Genomic DNA, 13,488 nt, shown 5'->3' on the forward strand with positions numbered 1-13,488 from the left:
CGGGCCATGCCGCCGCCTTGGACTACGGTTCTCAATGTGTTGAAAACACTCCAGCCCCCCTGTAAATGCTTTAGTAAAGTTATCTGTTAATCCCCATATGAGTCCAGTCTAGATGAACGACAAGCTCCTTCTAGCTGTGGTACTAGCAATTTACATGATGTTTAACGCAACAAATTGCTTGGCAATACAAGGCGGGCCATGCCACATGCCGCCGCCTTGGACTATGGTTCTCAATGTGTTTAAAACACTCCAGGGGGGTCCAGTCAGGAACGGGAGGTGGGAATAGTCCCGTTAACAGTATCTAGGAAGGGATACGATGTCAGATGCGACAAATTGCTTGGCAATACAAGGCGGGCCATGCCGCCGCCTTGGACTATGGTTCTCAATGTATTGAAAACACAGCCCCCGTGGAAAAAGTTTAGTAAAGACATCTGTTAATCCCTTCCTATATGAGTCCAGTCTAGACGAAGGACAAACTCCTAGTAGTACTAGCTGTGTACTAGCAATATACATGGTGTTTAACGTGGCAAATTGCTTGGCAGTACAAGGCGGGCCATGCCGCCGCTTTGGACTGTGGTTCTCAATGTGTTTGAAACACTCCAGAAGGGTCCAGCCCACTTACACTCTGAACCTCAATTTCGTAGTTTTAAAATACTCCAGGGGGTAAACACAGCTGCGAATCCCAAAATGATAGGCCACTATGCCTGTCGTGATAAATTGCGCCACGCGTCTCCAACTTGCTGACCACCACGCATCCAGGCACTTCCCACGACCTTCACCAGATCGTCGGTCCACCTAGTGGTAGGCCTGCCCACGCTACGTCTTCATTTCATTCATGTCTAGGGTCTAAATAATCTAGATGGACAAGATTCAGAGAAGACAGTGGGAGATCCTGAAAACATTGGGAACCTCTGTCTTAAATGACGGCGATACGTCTGAAGGGAACTGGGTTAATACAGTTTCAACCTCAAAGGAGATTCGACGCACTCGTAATTGCTTATTACGTCATTTTTGGGAGTCCCGTCCTTTCCTTGGTAATTAGCTCAGCACTGCTTGCAGTCTATCGTGAACCCAAGTAGGTATCATGTGATGAAGGTTAGAGGTAATCGTAGGTAACATACATGAAACCTACGTGAAATTCTACCTACTTTGTTGATAAAGAACCCGTTTAGTTGAAAGTAATTACATTTGTATTATTTCCTCTAGTTTATGACGCTGTTACGATGTACTTATTTCAATAACAACGGCAATAACATAGATTTTATATTTTTAAGCATTGCCCTAGCAAACTGCTTACTAATCTAAATATATATAACTCAAAGGAGACTGACTGACTGACTGACTGATTGATTGGCTGACTGACTGACTGACTGACTGACAACGCACAGCCCAAACCACTGGACGGATCGGGCTGAAATTTGGCATGCAGATAGATGTTATGACGTAGGCATCCGCTTAGAAAGGATTTTACGTAACTCCACCCATAAGGGGGTAAAACGGGATCCTTGCGTACGAAGTCGCGGGCGGCCGCTAGTTAGAAATACAATAGCAGTTAATGGTGAAGTACAAAATTAACTCGAAATATAATATTAATATTCAAGCAGATGTACATGTTACACGTCAAAACCAAAAATAATTTGAGTAGTTAAACTTTTATACCCCAACATAATACCAACGGCATCAAAATTAGAGTAATAAATACATAAGTAAGTGTTGTAGGCAGGAATACATATTATAATAACAAGGATACACCCCTATAGCAGCAACAACAACTTTACACTTATCATTTGTCAAAATTTGACTGACACCTCCAAAACGGAACCATGGAAAACCATTAACTGTAGTGATGCTGACACTGAAAGTGATACCATTATCATTCGGTTAAACTGAACGTTGAAGATTCTACGTAAAATATAAGTAAATAATAATAAATAAATAATAAATTTATTTATTTCGACCACAACAGAGTACATCGTAAAGTAACGGCCGATGTTTTCTTGCTTAAAAAGATGTAGGTACGTGGGTCTGGTACCGGCTGGATTTGCTGTAACCTTTATAACAATTTCATGCTGGCTCTACACTACTCACTTAACTACTCTATCTGGTCTGAAATGCATATTTTATGTTTTAATTTAACAGTTTGCCCGTGGATTCTGAACTAAATATTATGATCACTCGTTAAAAATAGAATGCTCGTTAACACCACTTCGATGCTTTCCGCCTGGCAGTGCTGCGACAGCAAATGTGATGGTTCGCGCTTTGATAAATTTTGCTAGTCCATTTCATGAGGACAGTGACGATGGAAACCATGATGATACTCAATAGGCGCACAGACTACCATCTATTTGGCCGTGTCATCCGAAGTGAAGAATGTTAGCGGGAAATATACTTCTTCGACTGCCGCGAAAAGCCTACAACAGAAACAGCTCGAAACTCTGAAACAGGTCGGAAATTGTGGGAGATCTCGGAAAAATTAGTGCAGATTCACTAACCATATTTTATGCCATGGATGGTTAGTTAATATTATGTACCTATTTGTCAGAGAACTTCAATTCTATCCCTGGTTGAATTCTGGTTTCAATTGTTATTTTTATTATAAGGGGTTTTGAGTTACTTAGAATTTAAATCTTCTGTTTATGTATCTTACCTAAGTTTCTGTATGTTTTTACCATCTGCACTGTTACCTAAGCAGTAATTTATTCATTTACTTTTGTAATCCGAAGATAGCGTTGTGTTGTGGGCTACATTACTATTAATTTGTCATGTATGTTTCTAATACAACATACCTACTATATATGCTGTTTTGTAGTCGTTTTAATTATTATTAATTTCTCAAGCTAAATTATTTTATCTATAGATTTTATCAATCTTCCTTGTGTATGTTCCGTAACACAGAATCACGCTTGTCAGGCGTGTTGGAGATCGCAGTTTAAAATTAATGTTTATCAGAGGGCACTACTATAGTCTTTTTCACCTAAGATGATCCGTATGACACTTCAAGGTTATCCATATTACGCATACTACATATGCAGAATATTTTTGAAAAAATATTTGTATTTTATTAGCAATATAATAAAAAAAAATTAACTACTTTTCTTGAAATATATACTAAAATCTGAGTCTATTGATTAATATTTTAATTAAATACGATGTAAAAATATTTTTTATTTAATGTACGCAATGTGTGAAACGGAATAGATGACCACCACCGTCGACGCACGATTACCGCGTAGTCTTAGATAATTTTCTGTAATTAGGCTGGCGAGAATTACAGCACCTATTTTTTATACAGTCCACTATTTTATTTATACTAATATTCGTTAGGACCCTAACAATGGTCCTTCGAGCCGGAGTCCATGCATTATTGAGGCCAAGATCATTATGCAGAGGTTATGGGTGGATAAATATGACTGGGATGATGATGTCTCGTCGGAAATAAAAGAGTTGTGGAGTTCATTTTCGTCTACTCTACCTTATCTCAACAATTTAAAAATCCCTCGTTGGATTCTTAGCAACGGCTCTGATCATTATGAAATCCACGTATTTTCAGACGCATCGGAACGAGCTTACGGCGCTTGTTTGTATGTTCGTTCTGTGAGTCATTCAGGGTCCGTCACAGTTCACCTTTTGACGTCAAAGAGTAAGGTAGCGCCTAGCAAGCCAACTACGATGCCGCGTCGTCATGTTTTGGTGTGACTCCACTATTGTGTTAGGGTGGTTAAAAACTCCACCTCTTCAACTTAAAAATTTCGTCCGCAATCGTGTCAACGAAATTCAGGACAGTACGAGTAGTTACACGTGGCGCTACGTACCTTCTAAGGACAATCCGGCGGATCATGTTTCTCGGGGGCTGAAGGCCGATTCCATCTGCTTTTCATCTCTTTGGTGGACAGGTCCTAGCTTTTTATTAAAAGACGAGACAGACTGGCCTAAAAATCCTAATAACAGATATGATGAGAAACATGATCTACCCGAATTAGTCGCTTGTTCAATTGATCTCAATCTCAATTCTGATTCGAATTCTGACCCCATCTCTGAATTAATAAAAAACAAATCAAATTTTACATATTTACAAAGATCAATGGCATATTTACAAAGGTTCATTTATAATTGCAAAAATAAAAATAATAAATTAAATGGTCACTTATCTGTACAAGAGCTTAATAATTCTTTAAATGTTATCATACACAAGGCACAGATGGAAATGTTTCCTTCTGAATATGCCATTCTAAAGTCAGGAAAAGCACTTCCTATCAAAAACCGTCTTATCTCGTTATCTCCATTTTTAGACAAAAATGACATTATTAGAGTTGGTGGGAGAATACAAAATTCCCCATACAGCTTCGATACTAAACATCCAATTTTATTATGTTCTAAACATCATTTTACAAAAATTCTTTTTAATTATTTTCATTTAAAATTTATACATGCTGGTCCACAGCTTCTTTTAGCCAACATTAGGCAAACTTATTGGCCATTAGGTGGCAGAAACTTAGCCAAGGCCACAGTACATAAATGTGTTCGATGTTGCAGATTCAAGGCAGATACTATCCAACCTATCATGGGACAGTTGCCAACATCTCGAACTGAGTTAGAGTACCCTTTTTTACATTGTTGCGTTGATTACGCAGGTCCAGTGTTGATAGCAGACCGTAGCGGTCGTGGATGTCGACTCATCAAGTCATATTTGGCAATTTTCATTTGTAGTTCGACTAAAGCCTGTCATATTGAACTCGTTACGGCTCTATCTTCTGATGCTTACCTTGCTGCTTTGAACCGCTTTATATCTCGCAGGGGAAAGCCCCAGAGCATTACTTCCGATAACGGAACGAATTTTGTAGGCACTTACAATGAACTGTCGAGATTCTTGGTTCAGTCTGACCTTGAAAGCCGTGTAGCTCAGGAGGGCATCGAATTTAAATTCGTTCCCCCACATAGTCCTCATTTTAACGGTCTGGCAGAAGCAGCGGTCAAATCAACCAAATACCACCTTAGACGCTTGCTACAGACAACCAACTTCACATTCGAAGAGATGGCTACATGCCTCGCTCAAATTGAGGCCGTTTTAAACTCCCGTCCACTCACTCCTCTCTCTTCAGACCCCAATGACCTTTCTGTCCTTACTCCTGCTCATTTTCTTATTGGACGATCACTGTCTTTTGTGCCTCATCCACAGATCCCAGAGGAGACCAACATCAACCGGCTGCAGCGCTTCAAGAGAATAGAGCTCATAAAGCAGCACTTTTGGAGACGCTTCTCCTTGGAGTATGTGGCTCTGTTACAGCAGAAGGTGAAGTGGCGGTCATCGAAGGCAGAACCAAAGATTGGTGCTCTTGTGCTCATCAAAGATAGAGCTCTTCCACCATTGCTCTGGTCTATGGGCCGAGTCATCAAGCTCTATCCTGGCACCGATAATGTGTCTAGAGTCGCTGAGCTCAAGACGAAGGGTGGCACCATTCGAAGAGCCCTCATTAATTTGTGCCCTCTTCCAGATTTTTGAAGTCTTATCGTCTTCAGACTTCAAGCCGGGGAGCATGTTGGGAACCCAACAACGCGCGGGAGGAGACGTGCGGGCGGCGTACAATGACTAACGTCACCTCGGGCCGACAGCGTCATCATCGGCTGCGCTCGGGTCACACACTCGCCTTTGGACACCACCGTCGACGCACGATTACCGCGTAGTCTTAGATAATTTTCTGTAATTAGGCTGGCGAGAATTACAGCACCTATTTTTTATACAGTCCACTATTTTATTTATACTAATATTCGTTAGGACCCTAACATAGTGCTGGGGTATTTGTTGTTTAACAAAATCGATTATTTCCGCGGTTCATTAATCGATTGCAGTGAATACTTAGTTATTAAAAACATCACAAAAATTAACTATATTTTTCGATTGTTGACTTTAATAAACGCATTGAAAATAAATAAATAGTTTTTAATTTAAAGTAATAGAACCAGTACTTTTTAGGAATCGTTTTTTTTAACACGAAGTCCTTGGAATTTTAATATTATCAATAAAAATTGTTACAAAAATATTTGTAATTAAAAAAAACATGTTTTTTGTTAAAAGACACCTATACAAAATATTTCTCTAAAAGTAGGTTTTACTAACTCTTAGAAAAAAATCGATAGATAAATCGCTATGGTTTAGTTATGTGACATCTCTATAACTTTCAAACTCGAAACGTCATACGAATCATCTTACGTGAAAAAGACTATAGGTACCTGTTCTCTGTTTAATGTGTGTGTAGTCTCTAGGTCGCCTCTTACGACACCCGCAAGAAGAGTAGGAGTTGGTGACAAATGTTTTTCTTCTTCTTTGCCGTCACCACAAGATCGTAAAGTAAAATAATATCAGTCAGTAACCTTTGTACCACGTACAAACTGACGTCCAAACGTGTTCAAACATCTAGCGTTAATTAGCGGTGCTAAAATGAGTACGAAAAAAACGAGAATTTCAAATAGGTAAAATGACCAAGGTGAGTCAGGATTAACCTTGTTTAGCATATGGACTAAGAGCTAGTGAACGCCAGACCTACGTTATTGTATAAAAACTGAGTTTGGCAGCATATTTTATGCTCCCAACATAGGTAAGAACGTGGATGCATCATGAAGTTTGGAACACCATTTAATTTATGCCGGTATTCTGTAATCAATCCTTATCCGCAAAAAATACTGTCAGAATTTCTAACTAACCTGGCCATGCCACAATTTGGTCTGGTATAAGTGGGGATAAGTAACACCCCTTTCTTGCATCGGTTTTTTTTTTACTTTCGACAAGTTCCACCGTGGCAGTCTAGGTATCAAATCCGGACTTAGCATCAATTTTATAGAAAACGTTGTGCATAGTACGCAGAACTGACGGCCGATGGGGCAGCAGGAGGGCGCTAGATGCAGGCCGCTACCAACCTATGTTCAGCAGTGGATGTCCTGTGGCTGAAATGATAATGATGGCGATTGTGCATTTCATCGCGGTATCTAATCGGTAAGAAATTTTGAAGTCGGCTCTTCTACTTTAAGCTTTGACATTTAAAACTGGTCGAAGAGGAACCTGTCTAATTATATGACGTATCTATCTATGTACATGCTGCAATAAATGAAGGCTTATTGGCCGAATCAATTCAGTTTAAGAGATATCTCAAGTGACGATGTTTTTGTTAGCTTTATTCATAGTTAATGCTTGCATATTATATTTTTTGATCGTGTTCTTTTGCAAACTTTGTGGAATTAATAAATGTAGCAGACATCTAGTGGGAAAAGTTGTTCTAGTAACCGGTGGCAATAAAGGCATAGGATACGAAGCTGCGAAGGATTTAGCCGAGCGAGGTGCTAAAGTTATCTTGGGCTGCAGAAATGTGGACAGGGGAACGACAGCTAGGGATAAAATTATCAAAGAGACTGAAAATAAGGAAGTCTACTTTAAGCCATTGGACTTGGCTTCATTTAAATCGGTAAAAGCATTTGCTGAAGACATACTGAAGAATGAGAAGCGCCTGGACATTCTTATCAACAACGCTGGAATGTTTGGAAGCGGACACTCGACCACGGAGGACGGGTTGCTGCTGGACATGCAAACGAACCATTTCGGGCCATTCCTGCTGACTTCACTCCTGCTGCCTCTACTCAAGTCCAGCGCACCCAGCCGCATCGTAAACGTGTCGTCGATGGCTTATTCCTTTGCCAAATTAGACTTAGACAATCTTAACATGGATAACGGGAAGTATAGCCCATTCCAAGCTTACAGTGTATCAAAAATGTGCACCATTTTAACGACAGTTCAGTTAGCCGAGCGTCTTAAAGGCACCGACGTTACCGCGAACTGCTTACACCCTGGAGCAGTTGACACTGACATTACGCTGGCATATCCACTAGCAAAGTATCTAAAGTTAATTTTTCCTCTGATAAGCCATTCTTTAAAACGCCGTGGCAAGGCGCACAGACTACCATCTATTTGGCCGTGTCACCCGAAGTGCAGAATGTCAGCGGGAAATATTTCGTTGATTGCCGGGAAAAATCTACAACAGAAGCAGCTCGAAATTCTGAAACAGCCCGGAAATTGTGGCAGATCTCGGAAAAACTAGTGCATATTATTCACTAACCCTGCAGTCAGGTCGAGCTTTACCTGGACGAGACATATGATCTGAAATGCAGACAAAAGATGAAAAAGGTATTTTTTACAGGGTGCCTAAGAAAAGTGAAGTGCATGTGAAATTGCAAGTTACAGTAATAGTACGTAGTACTTATTATTATTCTGTGGTAATAGTTCGTAAAATATACCTATGTATAGTTCCAAAATACTGAACTGTCCTATCGATGACATTGACAGCGGGGCGCCACCGTCAATACCGAATCGCTGGTTCCAATTTTTGCCATGTTGGAAACCATAAAGTTGAACGATGGTAGCGCCCCCCTGTCATTGAGTTTGGCGGGACAGTTCAGCGTGGGTCATCTATATTGGCTCTGTGCACGATTACAGCGCCAACTAGCGTCCACAACTTTGTGGGCTCTGTCACATTGACATTTAGTTCGTATATTTGTGAAAAAATATCGAAATGAAAAAATAACAAATATGTTCAACTAATAAATTGTTGTGATACCACGATTTGGGTGGAAAAAAGGTTTTGAAATCATTTTGGTCATTCAAATCAAATGAGGTAAGTCCAAAAAGTGTGTTTAATTTTGATTGTGTCAGGGTTTGTTTACTTCATTTATAGTTGTAGTTTTACAGTAAAACAAAAAGAAAAAGCTACTTTAACGGTTTCATTATATAACAGTAAATATATTTAAATGTTCCTGTATCGCTAGTAATAAATTAAATATCGTTTTCAGATCGAAATGAGTATTGTTTTGAAGACCGGGTTTGTGAGTGTTACAATATCAAATTCCAACCACAAACCGTATTTAAAGGAAAGTTGTTGGTATTGGCTGGACAAGTCCGAGATGTAGAAGAATTAAGAACAAAACAAGGGCAGAGTTCAATAATTCACGCTCTCATCATAAGGCAAACATCTGTGCACAACTACTGTGACTCATTTTTGTACTACCACGTTGCATAGTCTAGTTATTTCCAAATTGTAAACGGCTATTAAACCAGCCCTATCGAAATACAGTCCACTCTTTTATTTAAGTTCCCAGTAGGACCCTTTTCATGCGATTAATTAATGATATTAAAATGTAATAAGTAGAATCGCTTTGCCATTGACAGATACATCTGATGACAGAGCTTACATTATTTCTACTTTTGACCACCATGAATGCTGCGATCGATTATGTTACCCCCACCTAGTACTTCGCACCCAGCGAATAGCCCGACCAGGAACATAAAAACCCTCGCCATGTTGCGGAAAACTAATGGTACTAATTTCTTTTAATGGCAACAGTAACTGAAAACTTCATTGACATGTCACCTTGCATGTCAGTCTATTGCTGTCAAAGTGTAAACAAACTTTATTTTAAATGTGCGCAATTGATTTTGTGAATTAAATTGCTAAAATATTTTTATAGTCGTGAAAGAAAAGTGGTTGACAATGTGTTAAAGTATTTGTCGAAGAGAAATACTAAGGGTTCGGACAATATTTTCATTGAATAATGTTTCCGACAAAGGTTGTCAAATTGACTGACATTTTTATCGTATAGTACAGTCCACTATGAAAATTAGCTGTGGTTTGTTTCAACTACCTATTTTAAAAAATTTTGTCACTTTCTAAGTCTTGAATTTTATGGAATTGGGAAAGAAGTACCGAGTTTGAAGCGTTCATGAGCAGACATTGCAGTTAAATATTCAAGTTCTGAATTTGATTATTGATGAATAATAAAATAAATCCTACTAGCTCGATTGATGTTTTCATTTAATTTATTTAAACCAGGTTACCTATAATGATATTTTGACGTTAATTTATGAAAATATCAAATTAGCCCGTAATCCTGAATCCTGATACATAAAGTTAGCCTATTAATTTAACACAGGTACGACTGTACTCAGTGTTGCACTATCAAATGCAATTGACGCGCCTCTATGCCAGGGTTTTTATGTTCCTGGTCAGGCTATACAAATAGTTTTACATAAATATAAGTAATAATCAAATACTTATTATTTTATTTATTTATTTTAAACTTGTATGCACATAAAACAGTGTACATAAGGCGGACTTAATGCCTTTCGGCATTTTCCTCCAGTCAACCTAATAATACTAATGGAATAATTACAAGATTCTATTGTGAATCTAATCTTGCGAATTTAATGGCTTATTGATATTAATTTTATTAATTTGTGTCACTGTCAATCTTCTTTCGTCTTACTTGGTCCTTCACACACGTCTTTTTCCCGACTAGATTAAAACTTCAAGTCAGGAAAAATAATGCTCCGTAAAGGATAAAGAGGCCGAACAGAAGTTATACAGTTTCGTGTCCACAATTTAAATGTTTTTACTAGATGGTGAAAGTCACAAAGTCACAGAAGTTACCTAATAGGGGGCAACACCACGTAATCGTTTAACTATCCATTGTTCGTTCGTTTGTTTCAGCCAAATTACGTCCACTGCTGGACAAAAGCCTCCCCCAAGGATTTCCTATAACGACCGGTCCTGCGCTGCCCGCATCCAGGCTCTTCCCGCGACCTTCACCAGATCATCGGTCCAGCTAGTGGGAGACCTGCCCACACTACGTCTTCCGGCCCGTGGTCGCCACTCGAGAACTTTTCTGCCCCAACGGCCATCGTCTCTACGAGCTATGTGCCCCGCCCCGTCACTGCCACTTGATTATAGCAATTCTGTGAGCTATCTCGGTCTCTTAACTATCCATGGTGACTGGCAATTTTGGATGTTACCGGTGAATTAGCGTATTTTAATGCCGAAATCTGCTTTTTCCATGGTCAACTACTTACTCGTACGTAAGAGCCAACTCATAATAAAATGATCAGTAACCTTTGTACCATTACTCGACAAAAAGTGTTTCGGCGCAAGATAATGGATATGAGTGGTCATTATGAGAAGAGGTAACATTATATTAATGCGGTTTAATTTATCATAATACGCCACTTCAAATGTTCAGACGTCTATGGCACAAAATATAACAGAAGGTAAACTTATGTATGTACCTCGCTTTGCATACCTCTCTCGCTCGCACGCTCGGCCGTCGCGCTAGGGTTGTCTTGTCATGACATGTGTTGCGTTTATTTCGTTATGATAGAAAAATGTTACTCTTAATACTATGCAAGAAAGACAATAACAGCTATCCACGTATACTTATTTATATTTAGTACGTTATTATAGTAATAGTTTGCAAACAAATACACGAGAAGGAAGTAGTATTTAGTTGAGTGGTTGACACTATTATCCAACTAATATTATAAATGCGAAAGTGGATGTCTGGATGTTTGTTGCTCTTTCACGCAAAAACTACTGAACGGATTTTGATGTAACTTTACAGTATTATTGTTTATAACCCAGAATAACATATAGGCTATAATTTATGACGATCTGTGACAAACTGAATTTCACGCGGGCAAAAGCTAGTTATCCAATAATTCATAAAACCTCTCTAAAACAATTCGATATTCCTAATAATTGAGTTGGCTTTCAATTTCAATTGAAATTCAAATAAATAACTTACTTACCTCCCCGAATCAACTGGTAATTTAAAAAATGAAAATTCGGTATTTAATGATGAGTTTAACCAACCAAATACCGAACAATTATAATACGACTTTTTCTGTTCACTCATTTTCGTCAATTTCGCAAAACAAAATAATATCACAGGCGGTTGACCGGCGCGTGACTCAAGCGAACCACAGCGAACGTGTGGCGAACGTCTGTCGCGCTCGCCCCACGTCGCGCTCGCATTCGTCCAAGACAGTCTTGCTAGAGCGGTGTCTATGTGTGCGTGGCTCGAGCGCGTTTAGTATGGAGTTTGTCTTCTGTTATATTTTGTGTCTATGGTGATAAAGTTAGATAAAATTTGGATTTTTTTAGATATCCAACTGCGACAAAGTTAAGGCTTGGTATTTCTGCTAAAGTAGGTATTTCGCGCTGTCAAAATCTGCGCGCGCAATACTTCGCCGAAGACAGCGCGCCAAAGAGCTCTCGCGGCTACACAGTATAGAAATACGCAGTTTAGAAATACGCAGTTGGTTAGGTTAGGTTGACTTCCTTGCGTTCAAGCGTCACACTCACAGCACTTTTTAATACAAATCATATCCAAGTGATACAAATTAAAACAACTTTCAAAATTTTTGGGAATATATTTTAGAATCGAATAAATATAGAATATAACTGCCAAAGTAAACACAGTTCAAAGAGGCGTGGCGTCACCCGACCTTCCGGAAGTTCCGCGCTGGCTAAAAGAATTTCAAGATTACGTCACCCGACCTATCGGTAGATCCTCGGGAGCTTGAGCGATAGGAAAAACATTTTATGATCAGTTACTCGTAGTAGCGATTATTTAGAGCTTGGATAATAAATTATAGTTGTTGCAATTCACAAAGCTTTGCATGTGGTTAATTACATTAATCAGTACACGCATCAATTTTGTTCAGTCTTTTTGTTTATTAATAAACTAGCTTTCCGCCCGCGGCTTCGCCCGCGTGGAATTTTGTCTGTCACAGAAAAACTTTATCGCGCGCGTCCCTGTTTCAAAAACCGGGATAAAAACTATCCTATGTTCTTTCCCGGGACTCAAACTATCTCTATGCCAAATTTCATCAAAATCGGTTGCGAGGTTTAAGCGGGAAAGCGTAACAGACAGACAGACAGACAGAGTTACTTTCGCATTTATAATATTAGTTGGGATAAAAATATCATACTAAAATTGCATACATATTTGTTTGTATTGGTCTACACACCCAGGTGTTTTCTTTCCATAATTTATGTATAACGTATGTACGGGGCTCTGTATGGAAAATCACTATGAGCAATAAGCATCACACAGGGTTACCTGGAGTGCATTACCAGTCCAGTCTTAAATCCGTTGATATATGCTGCATCTGCCATGTTTTTGGCTAAAAGATTCTTCTATCTTGCAGTTTAGACTTTTATTACAGACCTCAGACAGTATTTTTGGAAAACTTTTACGCATGGTGGAGGAAGGGACGCTCTAGAGACTCAAGTCTAGAAGGAGTCACATGAACTCCAAGTTTTAAATCCGTTGACATCTGCTGCATCTGCCATGTTTTTGGCTATAAGATTCTTCTATCTTACCGCTTAGACCTTTAGCTACAGGCCTTAGACAGTATTTTTGTGAAAATTCTTACGCATGGTGGAGGAAGGGACGCTCTAGACACTCAAGTCTACAAGGAGTCACATCAACTCCAGTTTTAAATCCATTGACATCTGCTGCATCTGCCATCTTTTTGGTTAGAAGATTCTTCCATCTTGCAGCTTAGACCTTTAGCTACAGACCGTAGACAGTATTTTTGTGAAAATTCTTACGCATGGTGGAGGAAGGAACGCTCTAGACACTCAAGTCTACAAGAAGTCACATGAACTCCAG

At 39.2% G+C, this 13,488-nt stretch overlaps 2 protein-coding genes across 2 annotated transcripts; both read left to right on the forward strand.

Moving 5' to 3' along the window:
* The first annotated feature begins 3,381 nt into the window (after positions 1 to 3,381).
* On the forward strand, positions 3,382 to 5,500 carry LOC135074225 (uncharacterized). Its single transcript, XM_063968520.1, has 2 exons — positions 3,382 to 3,577; positions 4,632 to 5,500. The coding sequence occupies exons 1-2, from the start codon at positions 3,382 to 3,384 to the stop codon at positions 5,498 to 5,500; spliced, it is 1,065 nt and encodes a 354-aa protein (XP_063824590.1).
* A 1,619-nt stretch (positions 5,501 to 7,119) lies between these two features.
* LOC135073954 (retinol dehydrogenase 11-like) lies at positions 7,120 to 8,233 on the forward strand. Its single transcript, XM_063968224.1, has one exon. The coding sequence runs from the start codon at positions 7,152 to 7,154 to the stop codon at positions 8,082 to 8,084; it is 933 nt and encodes a 310-aa protein (XP_063824294.1). The 5' UTR covers positions 7,120 to 7,151; the 3' UTR covers positions 8,085 to 8,233.
* Positions 8,234 to 13,488: the final 5,255 nt, after the last annotated feature.

Source organism: Ostrinia nubilalis, chromosome 8, assembly GCF_963855985.1.
Source record: "Ostrinia nubilalis chromosome 8, ilOstNubi1.1, whole genome shotgun sequence".
Classification (NCBI taxonomy): domain Eukaryota; kingdom Metazoa; phylum Arthropoda; class Insecta; order Lepidoptera; family Crambidae; genus Ostrinia; species Ostrinia nubilalis.

Bases quoted from the DNA above. Each gene is read 5' to 3' on its own strand.
- LOC135074225 (XM_063968520.1), top strand. From the start codon at position 3,382: ATGCAGAGGTTATGGGTGGATAAATATGACTGGGATGATGATGTCTCG. The intron at 3,578-4,631 runs GTTTGTATGTTC...TTGATTACGCAG, and splicing joins GGAACGAGCTTACGGCGCTT to GTCCAGTGTTGATAGCAGAC.
- LOC135073954 (XM_063968224.1), top strand. From the start codon at position 7,152: ATGTTTTTGTTAGCTTTATTCATAGTTAATGCTTGCATATTATATTTT.